The sequence below is a fragment of the Rhinolophus sinicus genome, linkage group LG11, assembly GCF_036562045.2.
Source record: "Rhinolophus sinicus isolate RSC01 linkage group LG11, ASM3656204v1, whole genome shotgun sequence".
NCBI classification, from domain to species: domain Eukaryota; kingdom Metazoa; phylum Chordata; class Mammalia; order Chiroptera; family Rhinolophidae; genus Rhinolophus; species Rhinolophus sinicus.
This window is the reverse complement of record NC_133760.1, coordinates 66681841-66709193: the sequence shown is the minus strand read 5'-3', so window position 1 is coordinate 66709193 and position 27353 is coordinate 66681841. Positions and strand designations below refer to the sequence as shown.

General features: G+C 39.5%; 1 protein-coding gene across 3 annotated transcripts in view; it reads left to right on the top strand.

Moving 5' to 3' along the window:
• The window catches only part of NRF1 (nuclear respiratory factor 1), a 117002-nt gene that overhangs the window by 48397 nt on the left and 41252 nt on the right, over positions 1–27353 (top strand). For all 3 annotated transcript variants that reach the window (XM_019751370.2, XM_019751361.2, XM_019751352.2), the window contains 6 exons: positions 1617–1731; positions 4665–4791; positions 10803–10943; positions 25134–25292; positions 26119–26316; positions 26928–27029. In XM_019751370.2, the coding sequence (XP_019606929.1) occupies positions 1617–1731; positions 4665–4791; positions 10803–10943; positions 25134–25292; positions 26119–26316; positions 26928–27029 (842 nt within the window). The remainder of the gene's footprint in view (positions 1–1616; positions 1732–4664; positions 4792–10802; positions 10944–25133; positions 25293–26118; positions 26317–26927; positions 27030–27353) is intronic.

Genomic DNA, 27353 nt, shown 5'->3' with positions numbered 1-27353 from the left:
TCAGTATCTTGTAGAGAGATTTGTACTCCCATGTTCATTGCAGCATTATTCACAATGGCCAAGAGGTAGAAATAACCTAAATGTCCATTGACAGATGAGTGAATAAAGAAAATGTGGTGTATACCTATACAATGGAATGTTATTCAGCCTTAGGAAAGAAGGAAATGCTGCCATATGCAACAACATGGATGAACCTTGAGGGCATTATATTAAGGGAAATAAGCCAGTTACAGAAGGACAGATACAGCAAGCACGGTTCCACTTACATTAGGCATCTAAACCAGTCAGACTCATAGTAGCAGAGAGTGGTGGTCCCAGAGGTTAGGGAGTGGAAATGGGGAGTAGCTCTTCAGTAGGTACAAAGTTTCAATTATGCAATATGAGTAAGTTCTAGGGATCTGCTATACAACATTGTGCCTATATTTAACAATTCTGTATTACACACTTAAAAATTTAAGACAGTAGGTCTCATGTTAAATGCTCTTACCACAATTTTAAAACACAAAATGTTGGAAAAGAATGTATCAAACTAAGATTCTTTTCCTCTCTCAGCTGTTTATGACGAAAAGGAAGGTAAAAAGCCTTCATTTACTTGTTGACTTGCTTTGGGGCTCTTTAGAAGGGTTTATTTAAGTCAGAGGGATTAGACTACTAGACAACATGTAGAGGGGAAAAAAAACATGTAGAGAGGCTCGTGGAGATTTTCAGGGAGGCTTGTTTTAATTGAGCCACTTAGAACATATGTAACATATGCCAGTATAAATGTGGGCAGTTAAACTTATTTTTTATTTAAGTCCTTTACAGAGTTCACAAATAAGGATAAAGGTGGATAATCTGTTTGAAAAAAAAAAAAAGGAAGGTCTTTGATATGTTGAGATTCCATGAATCAGAGACTCCAGTAGTTCCTTAGGGTCTTCCCTTTATTTTAGTCATTCATTTCAGGGCAAGGCAAACCAACTTTTTATTCACATTTTTCCCCTAGAGTGGGACAGTTTTCATCTCTTTCCTACCAGGATATTTTCATCAATTTGACCTTGTGGTCAACAACTCCATTTGGGGCACAATTTTCTGATATACAAGAAAAACATTTCTAATTAAGATGGTATCCTTCCAGCTATTCCTCTTATAGCTGCTGGTGTTGTTGGAGTTCTAAGTATGAGTGATTATCTCCGACCTCCTTCACTTGGCCGTGTCTTGGGGTAATGGAAAGAGGGGCACAGGGATGGAAATGAAATTTGAAATTTGTAAACGTTTTGTTTTAGTAAGCTCTTCCTCTCCATGCTGGGATTTCATCTAGCACCTCTAAGAATATTGCCTTAAATTATGGGCATGATGGCAAAACAAAACAAAAAGCATTATAGAAAATTCAGACTGGTGTGTGGTGGGGAGGTGTAAGTCATTCACTGTTTAAAAAGATTCATTGTAAATTTTATTGGTAAATTAAAATATGATTCATGTTGAACAATAGTGAAATATATTGACAATATCAGGAACATTCTGTATTTATTGATAACATATTAGGAAATAAATGCTACCTTTTTTGTACCTTTAATTGTGTTCTGTCTTGTATAGTTAACCAGCTCTGCCTAATCTCAGCACATACATTATTATTTCAGGTCCTGTGGGAATGGCCGCTGCTGCTGCTGTGGCAACAGGAAAGAAACGGAAACGGCCTCATGTGTTTGAGTCTAATCCATCTATCCGGAAGAGACAGCAAACACGTTTGCTTCGGTGAGGGCTTCCTTATCCATATTGTTGCTATTTCTCAAATATTTTGTGGTATGGACGACAGAGTTAGAACATATGTTATTAGGTTCACTAAGGATACCAAGTTAGAAGGTGCTCTTACAAAATTAAGTAAATGCAACTAGAAATATGATTAACAGATGTATAATATCACAGTAATTAATTCAGGAAATGTATGTGCCTGCTATGTGCAAGGCATTGTTCTAGGCCTTAAGGATATAACAGTGAACGAAACAGATTCCCTTAAAGAACTTATTTTCTAGTGAAGGGAAAAAGAAAACAAACATGTCATGTCAGGTGATGATAGGTGCTGTGAACAAAAGTAAAGTGGAGTAAGGAAAATAGGAAGGTTAGGGGATTAGAGGCAATATAGTAGTTTCCCTTTTTTTATAGGGATGGTCTGGGAAATCCTCCTCGATAACGCAACCTTTGAACAGAAACCTGAACTAAGGGAAGGGACAACCGTGGTGATGTGTAGGGGAAGAGCTTTTCCCCCAGGGAAAGAGGGAATAGCAAGAGGAAAGGTTCTGAATGGGGAAGGAATGTGTTTGAGGAATAGCTAAGGAGAGAATGAGTGGTAGTGGAAAGCCACATCGCGGGGTCTTTTGGTCCAATATAAGGGCTTTGACATTTACCCTGAGTGACGTGGGAAGTCAGTGAAGGCTTTTGACCAAAGCAATATGTTCTGACTTATGTTTTGAAAGGATCACTCAGGCTACTGTATTGAGACTAGACTCGGGGGTACAAGAATAGAAACAGGGAAACCAGTTAGGGGGTTACTGTAGTAATCCAGGCCAGAAATGACTGTCTTAAAACCAATGTAGCCAACGTGGTACGAGGGAGTCAGGTTCCGGGTGTATTTTAGAAGTCAGCTCCAGCATGATTCATTGATGGATTGGATGTGGGGCTTGAGAGAAAGAAAGGACTGAAGGTGACCTCAAGGATTTTGGTCTGATTCCTAGAAGACTTGAGATGACATTTATTGGAAGAAGAGCGGAGTGAGGGTAGGGCAGAATCAGGAATTTGGTTTTGGACATGTTAAGTTTGTGATACTTCTTAACCATTAAGTAGAGATACAGAATAAACAGTTGAATGTATGAGTCTAGAATTCAAAGGGAATATCTTGGCGGAAGATATAAGCATATAGATAGTATTAATATTTAAAACTATGAGACTGGAAGAGATCACCTAGGGAGTAAGTGTGGACTTTGGTCTGAAGCACTCTACCCTTTAGAGGTTGGAGAGATGAGAGGAACTAGAAAGGAGCCTAAGAAGAGACCAGTGAGTCAGGAGGAAAGCGAAGAGAATGGTGTCCTGGAAACTGAGTGTAAAAAGTGTTTCAGGAAAGAGGGCGTGTGATCAGCTCTGTCAAATGCTGCTGACAGGTTGAATAAGATGCAAACTGACCATTAGATTCAACAACATGGAGGTCATGTTTGAATTTGACAACATCATCAAAGGAGTGTTAAGGCTGAAAGGATTGGAGTGTCTTCAAGAGAAAACTGGAAGAGAGAAATTAGAGACAGTGAATATAATACAGACTACTCCTTCAAGGAATGCTGCCAAATTTCTTGTTTTGTATGTAGCCCTTTTCTCATTTTTATTTCTTCTGCAGAGAAGGATTTGTAGATCGCAAAGAAAGATTATTACGTAGGTGTGATATGTGGAGGACTTAATATTTTGACAGTTTGCACAACATGTATTTATACATGATAAATTTAGTCTATAAAATGTTTCAGAAGCTTTTCTTGTAGTGCTTTAAACACTATATCCAAATTGTCTAGAAGTTTACTGGAATGTTGATTTCAAATGGAGTGCCAGCCCATGTAAATGATGTGACAAAAGCTAGAAAATATAGTCTCAATTAATAACATAAGAAAAAGATTAGAACAAACTGAAGGAGAAGCGTTTTCTCAATCCATTGAGCTTTTGCTTCCTGGAAATTGTTGTCAGTTTGGCTCCAGGAAACTCTTTTAAGACTTTTAAAAAGAAAAGAAAAGAAACTGAAGGTACATAACTGTAGCTTTCAGCAAACAAAGAGGTTATATATCACTAGATGGGCAGTTATTCTCATTTCCTTTAATAATAGTACAGGCAGAAGAAATTAGAATGTATTATTTATAGAAATATGCTTGCTATAAGGAACATAGACACAATAGTACATGCTTTTGGAGAAAGATGGAAAACTTTCATTTTAGATATGTTGGCTTTGCCTCATTTGAATTGGCGTGACTCACCGGTCCCTAGACTATGTTCACAGAAGAATTATGGAATGCAGAACCTTAAAATATTCTTCCATGATTTCACAAGAAAAGGACAGCATTTCTATTTCATCCAGTCTTGACATATTTGAAAAACCTCTTACTCTGTCCTCATTTGTAAAATACTGCAGGACAGAATCAGTGTTTATATGTCACAGTGGAAATCTGGAAACAACATTTTTGAAGTAGTACTTTTGGATAAAATTATGCCAGTGAGACAAACAATGACTATATCAAAGAAATTAGAAGCAGGTCATTTAAGCCCCCTTCATTTAGCATGGAGATGATATAATAAAGTCTAGAAGAGGACATCTCAGTCGTAATCTTTGTTAGAAATAGCAGTCAGGAGAAGTCCCTTTGGTGTCGCTAAGATCAGGAAGGTGATATTTGCCCTGTCCAGCATTGTGCCATGGCTTCGTCCTAAGGTAAACCTGTATTGTAGACCCTTAAATCCGTGGGCTAGTCATAGGTCTGTAGGACAACAGATTTCTACTGAACAGGATAGCAAACCTCACACTCCCCTTTCCACATTTCAGGTTAAAGAAAAGGTATCCACTCAGAATAAATTGTCTCAAGTCAAAGTAAATTTTGTGTCCATGTCACTGTAATTTTTATCTTTTATAACTGATTTTATTCTCTTTTTATTCTCCGATTCAGGAAACTTCGAGCCACATTAGATGAATATACGACTCGAGTGGGACAGCAGGCTATTGTCCTCTGTATCTCACCCTCCAAACCCAACCCTGTCTTTAAAGTGTTTGGTGCAGCACCTTTGGAGAACGTGGTAAGAAAACTGAGCTGTGTTCTCAGATACCCTTTGCTTTCTGTGGGTCGTTCCCATTCTTGTGATCTTCTGTCTAGCATAATGGTTATTGCTTGTACCCGCCGCCTCTCAGCCAGGGGTGGAGTGCGGAGTGGGGTTTTGAAACTGCTTTATACAGATCAAAATAAAAAGAATCTTCCCCTTATCAACTGTGACTCGTGTTTAAGAACTCAGCTCAGTTGACACTTCCTCCTTGGAGCCTTCTCTGACTTTCTGCACAGATCAAAGCCCCTTGTTCTATCCAAGACTCACAGCACCTCTTAGCACTTATTACAAATGCACTTTTGTTTCCTTACTGGCGTGATTATTTGGTTAATGTTGTCTTCAGCTAGATTGTGAGCTGCAGGGTGGCAGGGCCTGGATCGGCTGTGTTCTCCTGTCTGCTCCCAGAGCCAAACACGGCGCCTGCCATGAGTAGTTGCTCAGTAATATTTGTTGAATGAATAAAGCATCTTAAACATTTGGCAGCACTCAGAAATACAAAAATGCAGATTTGGTTTCTAAATTCTAATCCTACATTATATCTAAATGGAGACCTTGAGAAGTAAAGGTCTATGAGTAAAGTAAGGTTGTGTCATTCTTTATAGTACTTGTCCCAGTTTGTAATGACACGTTTATTTTTATGATTATTTTTGTGTTTGTCTTCTCCACTAGATTGGAATGTGCACAGGAATGGGACAACCTGACTTATAAATTTGCTTCCCATTTTGTCCCCATCCCTCGGTTAGGACAGTGCTTAGCATACGGTAGATGAATAATAAATATTGGTTGGATGGATGGCTAGATGGAGAAGCTGCTAGGCTCAGAGATTACATATGCTGTGTCTCTGTTTGTAACTTGGAGCAGTGAGATAACTTAAAACTAGGTAAACTCTCAGAAAGGGCCTTTGACTCTGATGGAGAACGAAATGTCCTTACCCAGAAACTCAAGATTTCTTGTGATTCACTACCTTTCAATCCACTGTCTTCTGCAGTTTAAAGCCTTTTGTTTTTTTAAGCCTCTGCTCTTTAAAACAAAGCAGTTAAAAAAAACCTTCAGAACAACCCCACTGAGTGTTTTGGGCCCTTTGAGTACCATTCTTAGTGAAGGTGTAGCTCCCATAGTAAAACATAGTTCTCAGCGTTTAGACAGGCTGATTCAGTCCTGCCCTCGGGTTGGTATTAACTAGGGGAGGCATAGGTAGTTAAAAACGCCACTTGTGTGAAAACTGTTTTGAAGCTTTGTTTTTTTTTAATGGTTCCCCACATTGACTTTTCCTATTTGTGGCTCAGGGTCCTCATGTGTAAAATAAGGATAATATCCACCTCACTGTGGAGCAGTAGAAATTAATTAAAGTTGATTTTCATCCCCCTATATATAATGTTCACAGAAAGCGGGCATGAAAACTTTGGCAAATGATAGATTCTAAAGTTTCTCAGTCCTGAGGGCATTCTCTTGGTGGCTTACTGCCATGTCGCATACTTTTATGAGCTTTTTAGGAATAGGCCTAGACATATTGTTGAGGGACAGAGAGAAATTTTTTTTTCCCCCAGAAGAACCATAGTAGTTTCTGAAGATAAAGTTCTTTCCTCAGAGTCAATAATCCATAGCATTTTAATGGGGATGCACTGGATACGACTAACCAATTCTGCAGGTACAGAAATTAGTCACAGAGGCAAGCAATGGCTTTGGGTTACCACCAGCTTCTTCAAAATCATCCGTGTGCCTTTTCTAATCCCACCTTCCCATTATGTAAATGGACTCTGAAGTCAGTCGTGATTTCTTCTTCTAAGTCATTCACTTATTTTTATATGTTTTTAAAGAATGGCTTCAACTTACATGAAATGTGGAAGTGTATTTAAGAAGTAGTAAAGTTAAAGCCCTAACGTTTATTTACTTATTTATTCAACAAATAGCTAACACTCTTAGGTACAGAGTATGAGATGAGGATTCCATCTAAGTCCTTTGAGATTTCAAGGTTCAAAACTAGGGTTCCAAGGAGCAAGGGAGAAAACTAGAAATCTGGGCTGAGGCAGGAGAGAAAGGAGGCTGACATTGGGGCTGGAGAGAGAACGGGATGCAGCCAACATCATGGGCCACATCCTGTGACCACACATCCTGTGACCCGACTCAGAGCCGGATGTGCTTCAGGATCACAGGTCTGAGGGCATCTCTGACTGGGCATCTCTCTGTTGTGTGTTTCAGAGGACAGTACATTATTCATCCAAAGCAGCCCATAGGTTAAAAAAAAATTTTTTTTAATCTTTTCGGGACCTTCCTGAAGACTCCCCTTTTATCCAGAAAAGCTTCGAGTGCAAAGAGAATTGTGGTATCTTGTCTGGGGCAGTTTATGCAACATGACTAAAGGTCCTTGTGGTTGTAGCGGCCAATTCCTGAGTCCTCAACAAGCACGTTCTGTGCCCAGAAGTCTAATAGCTCCTAATAACACCCAAAGCCCCCTCCATCTCTGGTAGTTATGAGAATGTTAGTTGATGTATTATCTGTACATATCTAAATATGTGGAATTAGTGATAATATAAATTTTAAAAAGAAACAAAAGACCAGTTCCTGTGCTCAGCGATGTCATGCGCTAGTTGTGTACAGTGTAGCCTGGAAATAACAATAGAAGTGACACCTGATTATTCGAGCCTGTAGGTGTTTAAAGGAGTAAGATTGATGGTAAGAACATTTGGTCAGTGTTCTCAGAGGAAGTGGAGATTGAGTTGGGCCTTGAAAGATCGATAATATTTGGATTAGAAGCAGAATTAAAGACCTGAGCTAAGCAAAGAACTTGCTCAATGCAAAAGTTGGTAAGGAGACTGACCAGCTACAGAGAGAGGAAGGTGCGCACAGTTGCCCGTTAGGACCCTGGGTTGAGCTGGGAACTCGAGAGGGTGCCATTCACATAGTCTGCAGGGCTGGACAGACGCAATTATATCTGGTGGAGGAATACTGGAAAAGTAGAGAATCATTAGAAAGGTTGAAATGCTGGACTGAGAAGTTTGGACTTCCTCCTGTAAAAAATGGGCAACTGTAGGAGCATTTCTGAGAAAAAAGATAAACGATCGTGAAGCGGCTGAACATACTACAGGCTTTGGAGCTAGAGAAAAATTAGTGTGATTTCCAGCTATACTCCTATGTACTACGATACGATTTGGGGAAGTTACTTAAGTTTATTAAGCCTCAGTGTTCTTATCTGCAAAGTGGGTGTGATAGTATTTGCCTTGTAAAATTATGTGAGAATTAATTGAAATAACGTATTCAGTGCTTGACACATAAGTGCTCAGTAAATGATATTTGATTATAGTAAGTCATTGTTTCATAAATTTAAAATGGCAGTGGTATACAGGATGGATTGGGGGAAGAGAGATTGGTAGTCAGGTCAGCTGATTTTGTCTTTAAATGGTTTTTAACTTTGTGAAACCAGTTAGTTGACAGTGACATTGATGTGAAGTGACAGAGGCTGAAGCTGTGGTTTGGGGACTAGAAGGTAGAAGTTGGAAAACAAACCAACCTGTATTTCATCATATTTATGACATCATCAATTATAAAATACACCATTATTTACCTCTAAGAAAGAAAAATATTGACAAACTCTGACACGGTTCTTATCAATTAGAGTTTTTATTTTATACTTATTGAAAGAGCTCTTTCAGGCTTATTTAGAGATTTTAATCACATTGCTTTTGTATATACATAAAAAAGAAAATGTAAGTGAAATAATTGATATTCCTAAAGCTTCACATACAGAATTCAACTCTTGAATTATTTCTTGTTTCAAAATTGTCATTGTCTGTGTGGTTTCATGTAATATTGTCCACTGTACCGTCAAGAGCATGGGCAGTGCTGCATTTCTGTAAAAAGTGCTCTGCTATCGTCTCTGAGACATTTTTCCAAGTTGTGACGTTTGCTGCTGGTGCTTCTGGGTCTTACCAGAAAGATCACTGAGAAGGTTATCAGATAACCACTAAGACCATGTTCCTTCTCAAATGATGCTAAATGGTTTGTTGGTTGGAGAGGCCAGGGGCTGCAGTCCTGCCCCCAGGAAGAACAGCCGTGCTCCCGTATTTGCGGACAGTGACACTGCCCCATGGTGCCTGGTCCACGGCAATTTTAAATTGCATCCCAATGTCAGAGGACTGATAAAGGTGAAAAAAATGCCTCTCCTCAGAATGGATAGATAAGATAGAATTGAAGCACTGGCTTTATAATTCTGGGAAAGTTACATAACTTTGCTAAGCAAGTTTAGAAATACTGTGATTATACCTGAAGTTGTTTTGTGGTAAATTACTCTGACGGATGTTTTACCAGCATTTTCTTTTAAAACACAAGATATCTTTAAGGAATTACATGTAGCACAGGTAAGTTTAGCAAAATGCCTGGATATGAATTCTTAGAATTTACTGACCCATGAAAATAGGTGAAATTATTTGAAACTAGCTAATAATGTAATAGTAATAACCTAATGATTGCCCATCTTTGAATGCCAGGTGTTTCCAGCACAATGGCATTTATTTGATATTATTATCATTCACTCTTACTGTATGAACCTACATACTAATGTGATGATTTAACCTGGTGTGTTAATGTTCAAAGACCAGAACCGAGGCTTATAAGATGCAGTTTTTCTGTGGGTTGGTAGCTTAAAAGCCCTATGAAGGATACAGAAACCTAGAAAGCAGAAAATCCAAATCCGTAAAGTTGCCATGGCAACACCAACTGTTTATGTTTCAAAAAATATATTGGCAACAATTTTTTAAACTTTCTTTATTAGAAATCAGAAGAAAACTGAGTATCTAAGAGTGATAATGATCCTACATGTTTGCACTTTTTCTTTATCCCATTCGTTGGTGACCTATTTGGAAGATTCTGTGACTGTACAAGTTGTACTTTGGGGCCAACAATAATTTTTACTTTTCCACATGCTTGAGGTGGAGTGTGGGAATCTTTCTTTTTAAATCCTCATAGTGAGATACTTATAAGGAAGTGTGTCCTGATTGAGAGTCCAGTCCCCTAAGTAAGAAACCCAAGACTTAAGCATTGTTGTATCTTCTGGGCAAACGTCATTTTCTCTTCCCTTTTTTTGTAAAATGATTGGCTTGAGCCCTGAACACAAGTTAATTTCCTATCCCATCTTGTCACATTTTCATAATTCCATGGCTTCTTTGTTATCCCCAAAGGTTTCTTCATACCCCTTGTGTATGCTGTTAAGTGACTGAACCCATTATTGGTGGTTGTAGGTCTGATGTGTCTCACCTGTTTCTGCGCATGATAGAAGAATGTGTGCGTACAGATGTGCTGCTGTTAAGTTCTCTGTCTTTGGAGACAACTTTCACTAGCAGTGGAAGGAATGGAGTCAGAACAACAATGTCTGGTTCAGACCTAGCTCATCAGTGTCACAGAGGCATCGTCGGTATGAAGGTCACCTCTGTCACCAGGGAGTACGAGGAAGGAGAACTTGAGCTGTGGGACTGTTTCCGGCCACCCAGCTACAATATACACCTCGTTTGTGTTCTCTGATGCCTTTCCGTCCAGCCTGTTGTGCAGTTTAAGCTCCAGTCTCTGGTCATCTGGCATTGCAGGAAAGTAGAGGCAGTTTCAAATAGGTTGCTCAGAGTCTTGAAAATCATTTGGGTGATTAACTGCCACAGCTAGGTTTTAGCCAATGGCCTGGCAGATGCCAAATAATGAGTGCACATCTTATTAGATCTGGAACAGGTGATGAAAACATGATTTTAACTGAAGCAGTGTATCTGTAAAGCTTTTTTCACCGGCTCCTTTCTACCGTTGTTACCTGTAATTTCATCATCTTTTCATTTAATGTGATGTCTTTGGGGCCAGCGGGTATTTTTATCTGCTAGTCTAGAAGTGTCGGTTCTTAAGGGCTCTGTAATGGCTGAGGGAGGCCAGCCCCACCCACTCTCTGGTTGCCTGGCACCGACCCTTCCTGGCTGTTGGGCATCTTGTTTACTTCTGCTCTTAATTCCCTGCAGGTGCGGAAGTACAAGAGCATGATCCTGGAAGACCTGGAGTCTGCCTTGGCAGAACACGCCCCTGTGCCACAAGAGGTTAATTCCGAGCTGCCGCCTCTCACCATCGACGGAATTCCCGTCTCTGTGGACAAAATGACCCAGGTAAGGGGCGGGATGTGAGGAGGAGACGCAAGGACCAGAGGCACAGGTGTGGGCGGGCCTCAAGTCGCCTTTCTTAGTTTTGTCCTCAGTGGTACCACCAGAATGAGATGCAGGGAAACAGGACCCCCTTGGAAAAGAAAATGTTGTGCTCCCCACCGCGGACATGGGTGTGCCTTCTTCCTTCCGTTGGCAATTGTTTTTTCTTTCACCTGGGCCCTTGGGTTAGATAAAGAAACCTTTAGCTTGGAGTTGGCTTGGAAAGGAGACTTAGGACTTTGGTGAATCACAGTCAAGTGGGGCAAGTTAACTTCTAGTCTCTTCTGGGCCGAGCTGCTCCTCTTTCCATGTCAGTTCCGAATACCACCACGCTGCTGCCAAGGAAGGCTCCTCTCTCCAGAGAGTGAGAATGGAACATTCCGGACACCTTCCTGAGTCATCGCCTCCCTCCTCCTCCTCAGAGAAGGGAAGTCAGAATGTACTTGGCCCGATAAATCAGCATACCTCGGGAATTGTGCTGGGACTCTTTCTTTTAAAATTTTTTAGCTTTAAATGTGATAGCTTGACCAAAAGCAAATGCCTTTTTTACAGTTGAAGAACTAGTTATTTAATGAAAATGTTGCCTAAGGTTTTTAACACAAGACAAAGACATTTAAAAACAACAACATAAACCTCCCCTTAAAAAAATAACTGATTTCAGCATTTTCAATATTATAAAGTTTGGTCTTCCAGGAGCTCTCTTAAAAATGCTTCCGTGCTTATTTCAGATAGCTCCCTATTTGTTTTTATGGGAGGCAGTGTTACTAACCTACAGTGTTAGTTTATTAAGAAATCGTTTTCTCAGAAATTTTGTTCCTTCTTCTAAGTACTATTGTGCTATAGTTAGTGTCTTTGTGTAATTACTTACAATTTGGCCTGAGTTATAAAAGTCTATATTTAAGATACAGTAAAGGAAGGACAGATGTTTAACACTTTGGGTTCACCATGGAGTTATAAATATTGCTAGCACAGTAAAGTCTGTGATTAAATCTAGTCTGTTTATGCAATAAGGGTATTTGCACAGCTGGAAAGGCTCCAAAAATAACTGTCCTGTGCTAATATTAATTCAAAATCGATATTAATTAGAAGCAGCACAGTTACAGCCATATTAAAGCATCTAAAGACCAGGTGAGGAAGTGTATGCTTAGACTACAAATGGATCAAATATATCAGGAAAATTTCTCTTTGATTAATGAACACTGTTAATTATTGGAATAATTCACAGTTTATTCGCTTGTGACCTTTGACAAGTGATTGCCTCACTTTCTCCTGCCTAAAACACACAGCTGTCCTCTGACAGATTTAAGGTTCTGAAAATATTTGTACATCAGACACAGACTTCTTTAATGTATCCCTTATTTCCTCCACTGTCTAACGTATTCATGGGAGTAGTTACTCAAATCTCTTCATGGAACTATGCAGTAAATGCCTTTTTTTATAACATATTCTCCCACCTTATTTCTTTATTAATGTACTTTATCTGGCACTATCCAGTTGTGAGGTTTCTTTCCTTATCCTGTCTTCCAGCAGCCTTTAACACAATTGATTACTTCTTCCTTCTCAAAACACTTCCTTCTCTCCGTTTCTGTGACCCACACTCCATTGAATATCCTCCTACTTCCCTGGATCCTCCCTTTCAGCTCGTCTGCTGGCTCCTCTTCCTCTGACCCGATCAATACTGGCGTGTCTCCGGGCTCTATCTTTAGTTTCTCTCCAGGTGATCTCATCCTGTCCTGTGGGCTGTATGTCCCATCTCAGTGCTGTTCATACCCCAGCTTGTACATCAGATCTTCATTACTTCCAGGCCCCACGCAGAGCCTGTGATTGCCCCCACGCTCCACTCCAAATCTGGTCCTCTCCTCCTATTCCCCATGTCAGTCAGTGGCACCCCCGTCCATCTTGTTGCTCAACTCCCAGCCTAGGAATAATCCTTGATTTCTGTTTTGCCCTCACTCCCCCACCAACCACATCTAATTCATTAGCTAGTACGTCAGTTCACCTCTGAAATGTACCCTGACTCTGACGGTGCTTCTCAGTTCCCATCACCACCCAGCCCAAGCCTTTAGCATCTCTCACGGACTATGTCAATTGATCGATTCTATTGATCTCCTTGCTGCCACTCTTGTTCTGCTACAGTCCATGGTCCACAGAGCCACCAGAGACTTGGGAAAACTTAAGTCAGGTCATGTCACTTTCTCGTTTAAGCCCTTTAATGGCTTTTCACTATTCCTGGAATCAGATTCAGACTCCGCCACATCCTGAGGCCCCATATAATCCGGCCTCTCCCAACCTCATTTCTCATTCTCGCCCTCAGTCTCTGTGTTCTGGCTGAACTGGCCCTCTTTCTTCTTGTGAAACACCCCAAGCTCATTCTTTCACTTGTGCTCTTCTCTCTGCCTGAAACATTTTTCTCCCAGATCATTGCATGATTAACCTTACCTTATTCAAAGTCTAACTCAGCTATCACTTCCAGAGATAAGCCTTTCTTGATTGTCTCATCTAATGAAGGTTGCTCCTCCCACCAAGTCACTACCAAATGCATCCCCTATTTTATTGTCTTTGTAACACTTATCACTACCTGAAATTATCCTATTTATTAACATTTATACAGTAAATTCTCACTCAATGTCGTGGATGGGTTCTGCAACTTGAAGCGAAACCAGTTTTACCACAGGCTAATAGATATAAACAAGAATTAAGTTCCTAAGGCATCTCATCAACGTTATAACAAACCATGTTATTCCAGGACCTGCTGTACTCGTCTGGGTCTGTCTCTCCAGCTAGAATTTGAAATCAGGGACTTAATTTCCATTCTTCGCTGCTGTGCAGTATAGCTGTCCAGCATGTAAATAACCTCTGTATTCTAAATAATAATACTCAGTCAGTATCTTTTCAGAGAAACCCGAATCCAGCGTAGTGGGTAACTGGACTATGAGTCTGCTGAGTGGGTGTTCACTCCGTGCAGACTCCTCGGGAGATGGCACTTCCTCCAAAGTCTGAACCAGCAAGTCGGTCGGAAGTAACATTTTATAAACAAAAAGCTAAATTGTGATCTACTGATTGTTGGATTCATGGATCTTTCTGTGAACACCTGAAGGATCTCTAAATAATGGTTCAAAAAAGGAAGGCATTATCTAAACTTTTCCTGTCATTTCCTACCTGCTGTTATTCTGTCCCTAGGGCCATTCTGTCTGGTTAAAGAAAATACCGATATAAGGTGAATTTTTTTACCCTTAAAAAAGGGTATCTCAGATATAAAGAACACCTAAAGCTGACTAAGAACACTATGCTAGGTAAATTCCTCCCTGTGATGGGCATTTCCCCTCTCTTTGTCACACTTGGTGTGCTAGGTTGAAATAATCTGAGGTTTTGATTATATTAAATCATCTTGTGGCTACTGAGAATTATGAAAATTGGCTGATGGCCACAGAACTTAGAGCAAACAGTTTAATTATCATGTTGGAGGTAAAACGTTTGAAAATGTTTTCCATTTCGTGAACTTTGCACTGAGTAGAGCTTGGTGCCGTGTTAGATCCACGGGAAGCGGGTACTCAAGTCGTGGATCAGGCTCAGGGGCACGTTTTTGGAGGTGTGCGCTTTCTTTATTGTCGTACGTTCTCTCCTTTCCTTCTCACCGCACATGCTGACTAAAAAATAATCCATAACAAATAAAATTAAACAAGCAGATGGTGAGGAGTGAGTAGGATGAGGAAAAACCCAGCTCCCACCCGAATGGGAATTTCTGAGTATTGGGATCCTGGTTTTTTCCCCCAATCTTTTTTTTTTCAATTGTTTCATTTTGTTTTCCTTGGATACTTTTTTCTTAATGTGAGCCAAATACCTTTTTTCCCCCTAATTGATCCTACAGCTTTTCACTATTAATAGTAGTAAAAGCAGAGTTTTATTTCACACCAAACCTAGATAGGCAAGAGTATGGGAATATAAATACTTTAATACACTGTCAGTAGGAGTATGTACATTGGTACGATTTATCCAGAAGGCAGGTTGGCAGTGAGTATCAGAATTTAAAATGTGCGTGTCATGCCCTCCAAGTAAACAAAGACACGCTCATGGCATTGTTTACAGCGGGAAAAGCTGCGAACAATGGGATTGAATACACGACAGTAGCAGTCCTGAGGATTTACATGGAAAGAAGAGCAGCTTAGCTCAAAAGAGACTAGAAGTTTAGTCTTCAGTGAAATAGTAGACACTAAAAATTATTTGCTCTCTATTGCAGTGTCCTTATACTTGTGGTATATTAAGTTAAAACAGGTTATAAGATAGCATTTCTTTTGTACTCTAATTTGAGGAGTTTAGGGCTTTATTTTTTTGTTTCTTTTGGAGGGGGCTAGATTTTTTTGGGGAATACAGAATTGAGTTAATCGATCTCATTTGTTTAAAACAGGGGTGTCAAAACTGCGGTCCGCAACCCATTGTTAATTGGCCCGCAGCAAATTCCAAAAATATATTTAGTTTACTTAAATAAACCAGGTGAGGCAATACGTACTTCACCCCAGCTGTTTGTGTATTTTACCGCATATGGCCTTTGGTAAAAAACGTTGAAAAAAGTTTGGACACCCCTGGTTTAAAACATGCATACAAAACTTGCCTGTGTGTGTGTGTCTGTGTGTGTGCATATGTAAAACTTTAGAGGGGTGTACACCAAAATAGTAACAGTGATTATCATTGTGTGGTGGCATTTTGGGTGATTTTCATTTAATTTTGGTCTAATAAGCATGAGTTACTTTTATAACCACAGAAACACAAAAAGTACTTTCATATTTTATATTAAACTTAACTTTTTAAAGTGCAAGTTTGATGATGTTTCTGTTTTGTTTTATCCAAAGATTACTTATTTTTACGATTGGGTGAAGATGTCAGCAATTCTTTTTTTTTTTCCTTCTTATTTTTCTCTCCTATAGCTACTGTGTGTTGGAAGGCACACTGCTAAGTTCTTTACAGGGCTGTCTCATTTAATCCTCGCCCTCCAGAGTATACATACAATTCCTATTTTTATAGTCAAGGAAGCAGAGCTAGATATGGTCTCTAGCCACTAATAACAAAGTAAGTTTAATTGGACAGCAGTTCTAGAGTTCAGACCATATGGGTAAATCGTGACTTCTTTGAAGTGATGAAATTCCAGAATTGTACAAGTGCACAGTAACAGAGGTGGACTTTGGTTAACCAGACGGTTCTGCTAATCATCTTGTCTGCACTGAATGCTGTGGGGATGACTGATGTTTAGATTGATGTTCCTAATTTACAAATATAATTCTATATACAGTTCTAAGATGAGTTCTGAATCATCTAAAGAAAGTAAATTATATTCAATGTTGTACTAATGTTATGTGTTCTATTATTTGAATTGTTTACAAATTAGAAAGTTAGCATGGTTTATTAGAGTCGGAAGATCTAGTCTCCAGTCTCAGTTCTACTTATTAGCTCTGGTTCTTAGCTTCATCTCCTGAAAGTGAGAATAATACATGCCCTCCTACCTTATGGAGTCAGAGGAAGAAAAAAATGAGGTATTATATGGGAAAGTATTTTGAAAACCAAGGCATCACACAAAGGTATTATTACTAATTATTAATACTAATTATATATGTTACCTGTATTAACTTTTGAATAACCTGAACGTGCCATTTCTCACCCATTCTTCACTTAGAGAAAGTTAATGAATTTTTATTTTGCTCAGCAATGAAATGGGACAATACAGGTGACAATATATTGAAAAACTGAGGTATAAAGAGAGGAAGCAATTTATGAAGCAAGCTAGTGACAAATAGAACTTAGGGTTGAGTCTATATTGCCAGTGCTTTGTGGTTCGTTCTCTCTCTCTCTCTCTCTCTCTCTCTCTCACACACACACACACACACACACACACAAACGATATTGTGATCATCACTCGGGTTGAGTATTTCAGCTAATCTACACTAAATGTTTACTGTTTTAAAAGAATTTCTTGACTTGCTCTAACAACTATCAAAATTGTCTCCTACACAGATTGAAACTACATGTAACAGAGCATCTTAAGTTAAGTGTGAACTCAATGCCCTGATTCTTTTAGGAAGCAGCTCCGTAGTTTTGGTTTTTGTTTCTTTGTTTTTGTTAAAAGCATAATTCTACATTAGTAAATAGAATGTTTACCTGAAAAGCTTCTGTTTTTCTTACTATAAACATATCTTGATCCTGATAAAGTCCTTTTTTTTACATGTGGTAAAAACCACATAGCTTTGTATTATTTTTAGTGATATAATAAAATCTTGAATTTCTAGGCAACTTGAAAAATCGTGGCTAGAACTCCCACATCTGCCTGCCTCCTTGTGTAACAATTGAAAGAGATTGAGATAGTCTTAGCAGAAGTAATCTTAATTGGGTGTGGATTCTGCAACCCCAGAATTCATTTACAGTGAACTAATGTGTCCTTTTTTTCAGAGATTTTGAAAGCCAGGTTAGCTTTGTAGGACTTTCTAGGCTACTTCAGACCAGAGACCAGAGGATGGGCGTCATGGTCCTCAGGCTCAGCGTGCGTGGGCATCCCCTGAAGGCCTTGTTTGTTTAAATGCAGACTGAGTCAGTAGGTCTGGAGTGGGACCTGAGCTTCTGCCTTCGAGCAAGTTTCCAGGTCATGCCAAAGCTGCTGATTCCCAGACTACACTTTGAGTTTAAGGAATTACATCGTTTCCTAGAGTCTTTATGCAATTATTATGATTTTACCAGTGAAAATCAATTCTGCTCTTTACTGCACTTGACTCCTCTAGTATTCTCTTGTTCTTGGGAGGTTGTAAATCTTTCTGGAATTTGTGTTAGAAGAGATCCAGGCAAAGGTTATAATTAGAGAAGAAATAGCTCTGGAAAGACCAGTCCAATATTATTGATTAAAATCCACTGTTTTTTCCCTCCTCCTTTTCTTCTCGCCCCTTGAACTTAATGTCTTCTTACTCTCACTGGGGCCATCTTTGTTGCATTAATATTCCCTTGGATTGATGATGTAACAGGATGGTAATTCTGCACCAGTTTTCAGGGAAACCTCCAGAAACAGTCAGCACAGTGATCGCTTCATTAGGAAGAAGTCATTCACGGGGCTTCATGGGTTTTACTTAGAAAACATCAGTTATCAGTTTAGGTTTTTTTGAGTGTTTTTTGTTTTGTTTTGGAAAAGCATGGGTCTGGTCTTTTCTGCTCTAAGAGTAGAAACATGCTAAGTGAAACCAAAACAAAAGACAAATAGTGTGTGATTTCACTTATATAAAGTACCTGGAATGGACGAATTAATAGAGACAGAAAGTAGAATAGAAGTTACCAGGGGCTGGGGGAAGTAGAAAGGGGGAGTTACTGTTCAGTGGGTAGTTTCTGTTTGGAATGATGATGAATAAGTTCTGGAAATGGACAGTAGTGATGGTTGTACAACATTGTGAATGTGCTTAATGCCACTGAATTGTTAATGATAAAATGGTACATTTTCTGTTATGTATATTTTACCCCAATTAAAAAACTTTTTTTAAAGAAGGGCTGTATAAAAAGTATTTTAGTTCAGAGGTCCTCAAATGTGGTGGCACAAATTGAACCAAGTGCGGAACATGAAATCCTAGTACCTGGGCCACTCTCCAGACCAGTTAAATCTGAATCTTTGGGGATGGGATCCAGGCATCTGAGTGTTTAATCTCCCCAAGCGATTTCGGTATGCAGCCAACTTTGAGAAACACTGTTGTAGATAACAGTTACAAACTATAGTGTCAGAATCTATATGCAAAGCAGGCTTTTCTTACTATCTGAAATTATTAAAATGTGTTTCTGTATATGATGCCATCCGCATTTTGTAAATATTAGGTAGGCAGGATGAGATTAAGTGAATATAAAGGTAACAAAACATTGGATGTGTTCTTAAGTAGAACACAGCGTATTTTGAGCAGAGTAAAAGAATAAGGGTATATTCGGGAATACTAAAGGAAGAGAATAAATTCCATATTCAGGATACAACTAGACTAGGGAAAAATACCTGCAAATGATATGACAAAGAATTAATATCCAGACAGATTAATATTTCCTTCAAATTGATAAGAAAAATATAATTAGAAAAAATAAGCAATGTCTCTGAACAGTTCACAAAAAAAGAACCAATAATCAATAACCATATAAAAAATAAGAAAGCTTGGTAATAAAAAAATGTGAAGGAGAGTGTGAAAAAATATGTGTGGTGGGAGTGGGGTTGGCCAAATCTTTTTGGAGGACAATTCGGCAGTATCTATTAAAGTGTTAAATGCATATACTCTTGTGAACCAGCAATTCCACTTTTCTGCTAGAGAAATCCTCACACATGTGCACAAAGAAGCATGTAGAAGACTAGAAACAACCTAAATGTTTTTCAATAGCAGGATAGTTAAATAAAATGGGAAAATCTATAGCACGGTACTAAGGAACTACTTTTTTAATGAGATTATTCTAGTTGCACTGCCATGAGAAGATCTCTATGGCAAAATGCTGAGTGGAAAAAGTGAGTTGTAGTAAAATGTACAACATAGTACATTTGTGTTTTCTTTCATCGCATAAAACTGTGTCTTTCCAGCATGTAGTTATGTGAATGTGCTGAATGCATAAAATTTGGTGTTCATCAAAAGAAGGGTGTTTGTCAAACTAATGCCTCTGGACAGGTGACTAGATTGGAGGAGGGTGGGTCGAAAAGAGGGCTTTGACTTTATCTTATTTAAATTTTTGTACAAGACTACTTCTGGGATAAGCTAGTAGAAACTGACCAATCTGAAACCCTTCAAAGAGAAGGTAGAATTTTAAGAGCATTTTGATTAGTGAGAGGAAGATGGTTTGATAGGTTGATGGGGTATGGAGGTAGAGAAGCAGACGGGTTGGCTTGAAAGAGGAGTCTCTAAATGAGTATCTTCATTGGCTGTCCCTCAAGTTCTCTAAACTTATCTTTCCTTCCAAATTTGTTTTTCCCATGTTGTTATGCGAATGTGTTTTATGGGAAAATGAGATTGAGAAGCCAGTGTTTTAGCTACCGTGTTTCCCCAAAAATAAGACCTAGGATAATCAGCTCTAATGTGGCAAAAATTAATATAAGACTGGCTATAATATAATATAATATAATATAATATAATATAATATAATATAATATAATATAATAATATAATACAATATAATATACCGGGTATATTATAATATAATACAATACCCACTCTTATTTTACTATAAGACCGGGTCTTATATAATATAAGACTGTGTTAATATAATATAACATAATACCGAGTCTTATATTAACTTTTGCTCCAAAAGACGCATTAGGGATGATTGTCTGGCTAGGTCTTGTTTTCGGGGAAACAGGTAGCGCTCCTACAGAATAGGGATGTAGGACTGGTGTTTCTAATAAGGAAAGCCACTTTCACTACCTCTTTGAACGGAGGTCAGTGGTACAGATAATTCCAAATAGTGAGGAAAAAATCATTATGCTTTTGTTTCCTAATGCCCTTTAAATATTTATTTGAATATAATTGGGTCTGTCAATCTGGAAGTTCATAGTTTTAAATTAAAATAATGAAGCCACAGTCTGAAAATTCTCCAGTTTTCCTTCCCTGCCATATTCCTGTTTTCCTGTAGGCTAAAGAAAACATCCTCTTTCAAGATGGTTTGATTTCATCTGCCTTCTCTTTAAATTTATTATATATTCTTTGATCTCTTCAGTAGAGGTGGAGTTGGCAACGTTTTGGTTTGAAAGGCCTTTTCTTGGTGACTGAACCGAAATGGACGCCAGAAGCCTTAACATCCCTAGACTCGGTTCATGTAGAGATAGAGGGAATGAAAGCAGAGGGGCATGTGGGAATGTATAAGGACAGTGCATTGTTAGACAGCAAAGAATTAACAAATGGAAAATTTCTTGGAGCCTAAGGACTACTTTTTCATTTTGGCCAGATTAAACTTTTTAGAGTTTTAAAATTTTTTTCTTTTAAAACCCTCTGTGGTTTCCACATAATCTTTCCCTTTGGTTGCCCTGGTGTGAATTTGATATCTTTTTTCTTTGCTGAATGTGCCCTGAACAGAGTGGTACTTTCTACTCTTTGCTGGTTTGGGGTGGGTCTGCTGACCAGGCTGGGCACTTTAAGCCCATCGATAGCCCTAGCTCAGAACTGAGCGAGAGGCCGGGAGAGCCAGTTGCGGCCCAATTAGAGGACAGCCTGAGAGGGTAGGTTTTACCTTTGCTGATCCTGTTGATTGTCTCCCCTGCGGATTAAAGACAAACCTTCCTTAACAAGCACATTGAGTAGCTTATGTTTCCAAAACTCTCCAGGACCAGTAATTAATCCAATGTAATGAGAGTACAGTCCTGAATTCTGGAAAGGAATCACTTAACTCTTGCTCTGCTGGACAACTCATTTCCCTTCTTATCTGTCCCTTCAGCCTTAGCACTGTTTACTTGGGCAGTGTAAAGATGGTCTGATGGAAAATTGCCTTTTTTCAGTGAAGTCAGATTATCTCTATGCACTTAAGTGTCACTCATCCCCAAGTGTACAGACTTGAAAAGTGAATTTTTACAGTAGAAGGTACGTTTTATTATCTCTTGTTTCGATAAAGGAGTAAATTTTGTACAGTTGATAATTAATACTTTAAAAAGCTAAGATCTGCCTCTGAATTGGAATTTATACTTCAGCACATAATTTTATTCTGGTTCCATTTTTTAACTTAATGGGGTTTTTGCCTGAGGAAGTAACTTCCCTTTGTGTTGCTTCTATTTCTCCTGCCTCTCATATTAGTCTCTATCTTCTTCCAAGGAATTTGAAACATTTCCCATCCAGAGATTTGTACCACATAAAACATGTTTGAGAGGTTTCCTCGTTCTCTCTTTCCTCTAATTATGGTTACACTTGAGTCCCATTTTCTGAGGAGTTCCATTAGTAATCTGCTTATACACTTTTTTTTAATGCTCAAAGATCCAGCAGAAGAAATCACCTCAACTACCTATGCATGGAGGTGCCTTGGTAATAGCTTGCTTCCTCAAGGCAAGGAATTGGCCGAGATGGTCATTTTGTTCCTTCTTGATTCTAGCATTCTTCCTCATGTGTATATACACAGATACATATCAACTTACTCTTTTGCATCCTTCTACCTTTTCCCACTATATCCATCTTGAAAAACGAAGGATAAATGTATTTGTGTATATCACCATGTGTTTAATATTAGAAAACCATTTTCAGAAAGTTGGCTATTTCTTTGAATTTGAAAAGGTGGCTGATGACCAAAGTAATGATAAAAGTGCTATTAATTCAGTGCCATTGAATTACCGGCAATCTCTGATCTTCTCAGCTGACCCTGCATATTTGCCATTATCATTACTATTTTTACAGTTGAGAAAATTACGATTCAGAGAGCGCTGAGGTTCAGAGCCAACCCTTTGAGTCTAGAGCTTGTGTTCTTAGTGACGTATCCAGGAAGCTGACTCAAAAAGTAGTCAAGATGTATTTCACGAAGTATATAGGACTTGCTGGGCATTTAGGACCGAGCAGTGGTGCTGGAATAGCAGCATGAGGAAGTTCTGCAGTAAGGGGAGCACATCAAAAGGCGTAGAAGCAGTAATGAGCTCAGCAGTCCGTAAGACAGCGTAGAGACTTGCGTAATGCGGACCAGGGCTGCCTGGTGGGAATTAGTGGGCACGGAAGGAAGTGGGAGGCCAAATTGGGGTGGGCCACAAAAGCTGGACAGAGGAACCTAGTTTAGTTGTTATTAGGGAAAGGCCTCTGGAAGGGTTTTGAGCCTTGGAGCAATGTAACAGTTAGGGACCCAATCTGTCGAGGACGTATGGGGCAAGGAAGAGAGGTGAGATCTTGAAGTTCTACAAGAAAGACGAGTAGAAGGAGACACTAGCCTTGGGCTAGGAAGGGATGAAGGTGGGAAGCAGAAGAAGGGATGGAGGTCACGGACATTTCAAAGAATAAAGAATTGAGCTTGCAATGAGTGGCTCGATGGGTGTTGAAAGAAAGAGGTAAAGCTGAGGTTTTGAGCTTGGGCGTCTGGGGGAAGGAGATGGGGTTCTACTGGCAAAGACAGAGATGCTGAAAAAACAACTTTTCAAGAAAGGGGAGTGGAAGGTTTTAAGTGAGTAGGCTGGTGCTGTGCCCACACATCAAGTAACCAACACGTTCTTGAAACCAGTGGAGAACCTGGCGTGAGAGGGCCAAAGCAAGACTGAGGAAGAAAGGTGTCAGCCAGGTGCCAGGGGGACCCATACTGAGGAGCGTAGGGAACTGCTGGTGCAAATGCGTGGGGAGTCAGAAGCTGAAAAAATCATGAGAATTAGAGAATAGATGGGGCTCCAAATAGGATTTGAGCAGACTCTGTCAGCCAAGTAATTGCAACAGAGAGTTCTTGCTGGACACTTAGTCTTCTGTTAATTTAGAGATATTTAGCCTTCTTGTTTTATTATCTCCAGGCTCTACTAGGTATGGATATAAAGAACCCTCCTTTTGGAGACTGTTAATGGTAACTAACAGAAAGGGGAGGCTTCTAAAAGTCTGTGGTATCAGTTTATTTTGCTTATGCATCTGAGAAAGCCATTGTTTTTTTTAATGTGAAGAAACGTAAATATTGTGTGTAAGGATTAAAGCCTTTTCCTTCTCTGTGTATCTGAGGCTAGAAAAAGACACATTCCCAGGAAGCCAGGATAAAGGGAAAAATGACTTTGAGATGCACTTTCTTAAAATAACTGAAGGAGTGACCTCATGAGCCAGCTGATAGCCTGGGTTTGCAAATGGATACATTTCTGTTCGCCTGCTGCTTGATGCTGCAGAGCCAAATATATACGGAGCGTATTATATCATATCCTGCAGGCAGGAGACTGTCTAGGAGCGGGAGTACTTAGGTGAAAATGGCAGGCTCGGCACAAGAATTAACAATGTCAATACTGTCAACTACAGCTTTCTTTATTAGGTAAACATTACTGATTTGGGTGCATGATTCCCTGTTATGTAATAATTTGTATTATCTTCTGGTAAAATAATATTTAAATAAGAACACCTGATATTTAAATGGGCTCTTCGATACAAACGTGTTGCTGCACTCATCTCTCATTAATACTTTAGTATTCCCATTTCTGCTCTTTTCCTTTTCTGTGTCACAGCTACCGCCCATGCCCTTGGGTCTGACTCTTTGCTGAAATTGTTCTCCCCTTTTGGTCGTAAGCCGCAGAGACAGTATTGATGTGTCCTTAGTTGGAGGATACGGCTTGTCTCTGGAGTGTTGCAGACCAGGTTCTAAGGAAAGCAGTAGGTCTGGAGACGAAGATTATAACTCGATAAACTGCTCCTCTTGCCAAAAGTCATTGTCAGCCATTAAGAATATCCACAAAGTGGGTCCCGCTTTCCCCCAGCATACACACGCAGTGTGGTTACTGTGCCCAGACATGAAGGATGTAGTTGTCTCTGTGGTCCAGCACCTGTTTGGTCTGGGTTCTACTTGTGAAATGAACCTGAATGAAGTCTGTAATGTGTTTACGTCCTTAAACACATGCTTTACTATATCTGTGTGTCAGGCTCATAAACATTGGCTTAGCTTACTCGAAACTTTCTAGAAGAGTTTTAGGGTTCTTTTTCCTTTTAGTAAGTAAAGCCTGGTAATTTTCAGCTATTCTGTGACCAACCCCCTTACTGAATTCTCTTATTTTTGTAGTAGTTTTTCACTTGATTCCCTGGGGTTTTCCGGGTACATGGTCATGTCATCTACAGATTCTGATGATTTACATGCTCCTCACCTCTTATCCAATTGCCCCGGTTACTACCTCCAGAGTAATGTCGAAAACATGATGACTTTGTTTGATACCTTAAGTGCGCTGAAGCTGTGGAAGGGGCATAAGCTGTAGCAACAGTAGTATCTTAGGAGGCAGAAATCAAACCCAGGGATAGGTATTCTTGATCTTATAAGAACAAGTCTATGAAATACAGCTTAAGGTTTACTTTACGAACATATGTGTAATTCTCAGTCACCCATGGAACTTTAGTAACATATGGAAAACAGTGGGTTCTCTTGAGTCACATTTTGGAGCTCTCCGGGGCCCTCCAGGAAGGCTCTCTGTGTGATAACCTTAGAATTTGGTGGGAGACGCAAACACATCCCAGGTGTCTGTCATGGCCACTGATGACCACACTTGTCTTCCAGGCCCAGCTTCGAGCATTTATTCCAGAAATGCTCAAGTACTCCACGGGTCGGGGAAAACCAGGCTGGGGCAAAGAAAGCTGCAAGCCCATCTGGTGGCCTGAAGATATCCCATGGGCGAATGTCCGGAGTGATGTCCGCACAGAAGAGCAGAAGCAGAGGGTGAGTGCCCTCCGCTCGGAGTCGCCTCTTGATTTTCATTCTGAATCAGCCACCTCCATTTTTGTCCTTCCACTTAGGCTAAAAGTCTATAATCGTTCGTGTAATATTCACACCTGGCCCCTAAAAGAGGTTTGATAGTCTCTGACTTATAGCCTTTCCCATTCATCACTCTATCACTGTAAAGACTCCGGATGGGTCCATGAATTTACACTTCTCTCTCTGCATAGTTGCCTTTTGGAGCATTTTTTATTTTATGAGGTGCTTGCAAAAACCGAAGAAACTTGAAGTAGAAGTATTAATCACTTTGAAGACTTAGAAATGTCCTAATTTCTCGTTAGCAAGAAGCACTGTTGAAAAATATGAATATGGAATTAGATGTGAAGCTGGCCAGGTCTGCTGATAAAAAAAGAAGAAAGACTACACTAGTTGTCACCCCATACTTTGTCTGCATACTTGTTTTCAGTTAGCTTGGAAATTTACTGAGAATCTTAATATAAAATAAAATATAAAAATCTTAATAGAAAATTCTTAATGTAAAAAAGAGTAACCTTTTTTTGTGAGAAGGCTAAGAGTTGGCATCAGGTTAAAATAGAGTATAGAACCCAAAAGCTAAACCAGAGTTTGATTAGGAAGGAAACCAGTGGGAAGTCTGGTACTTGGTGCTGAGTTTCTTTGTGCCAGAATTGGTGTGTGGGAAATAATCCTAAGAGAGTTCACTATGTACGAGGTTTGGTTTGATAAATAAGCAGCCATTTATTCCATAGTGGGAATGAATAACCCACATTTTTTGCGATGTCATATGCTTTTCTGGTCTTTTTGGTGACAGGTTTCATGGACCCAAGCACTACGGACCATAGTTAAAAACTGTTATAAACAGCATGGGCGGGAGGACCTTTTGTATGCTTTTGAAGATCAGCAAACACAAACACAGGCCACAACGACGCACAGTATAGCCCATCTTGTACCATCCCAGACCGTGGTCCAGACCTTCAGTAACCCTGATGGCACCGTCTCCCTTATCCAGGTGAGGAAAACTCATGGTGACCAGGTTGTCGTTTACGAGGTGGGTCTGTGGGCGCCTCACCTCAGATGGGAGAAAGGTTTCTGTATGCAAACTCTTGTGTGACCTTCATATCGTTCCCCAAGGTCTTCCTACCTAAACTTGACTTTGTAATAATATTTTAAGTTGTTTGCATTTTGCTAAATACAGAGCTATAAAAAACTTTCTAGACATTTCTAAAATAGAGGACTATAAAAACAGCTTCTTTTTTACCATTTCACTCTGTCAGTAGCCAGGAAATATTCCTTCTGAATTACCTCTTCTGAGGTAAAACACAGTTTGTTGGGAGGTGGGGAACCTCTACCATTCAGGTTGAGATAAGAGCAAAAAGTTGGTTGACTGACACTGGACCCTGGTGGTGAAATGTGATGGCTTCTAGTATTGATTTATTTGGTTGAAGTAAAACTATGAAACTCATGTTAGTGTCTGAGATATGATTTTAGCCACTCATTTCACATTACAAAGCGTATTAATCATCATCTGTGCTGAACTGGGGATGACGTGGATCTTCTGAGTAAAGGAGCAGTAGAAGGATCCATCCACTGACACATCTCACTTTCCATGTTTTTCTTTAGGTTGGTACAGGGGCAACAGTGGCCACATTGGCTGATGCTTCTGAGTTGCCAACCACAGTCACTGTTGCCCAAGTGAATTACTCTGCAGTGGCCGACGGAGAGGTAAGAATGAGGGAGGATTCTGTCTGCATTTCCTGAAATGCTTATGTGTAGTGGGGAGGAATGAGGGTCCAGAGGATGAAGAGACAAAGCAGCCTACGCATGTCTAGCATGGTTTTGTTTAAACCTTTTAAAACATCAGAGCATGACAGTTTTGCAAAGTATCTTATGCTGTGTATATTGCAACACGGATCTTTATGATGGAACACTAACTACCAGGAACTTACGATTTTGTATTTGCAATATAGAATTTGTATAATACACAATAAAAAGGGATTATCCATTTAACACTTTTAGGCTGTGAATCCCAAAGAATTTAATCTTTGG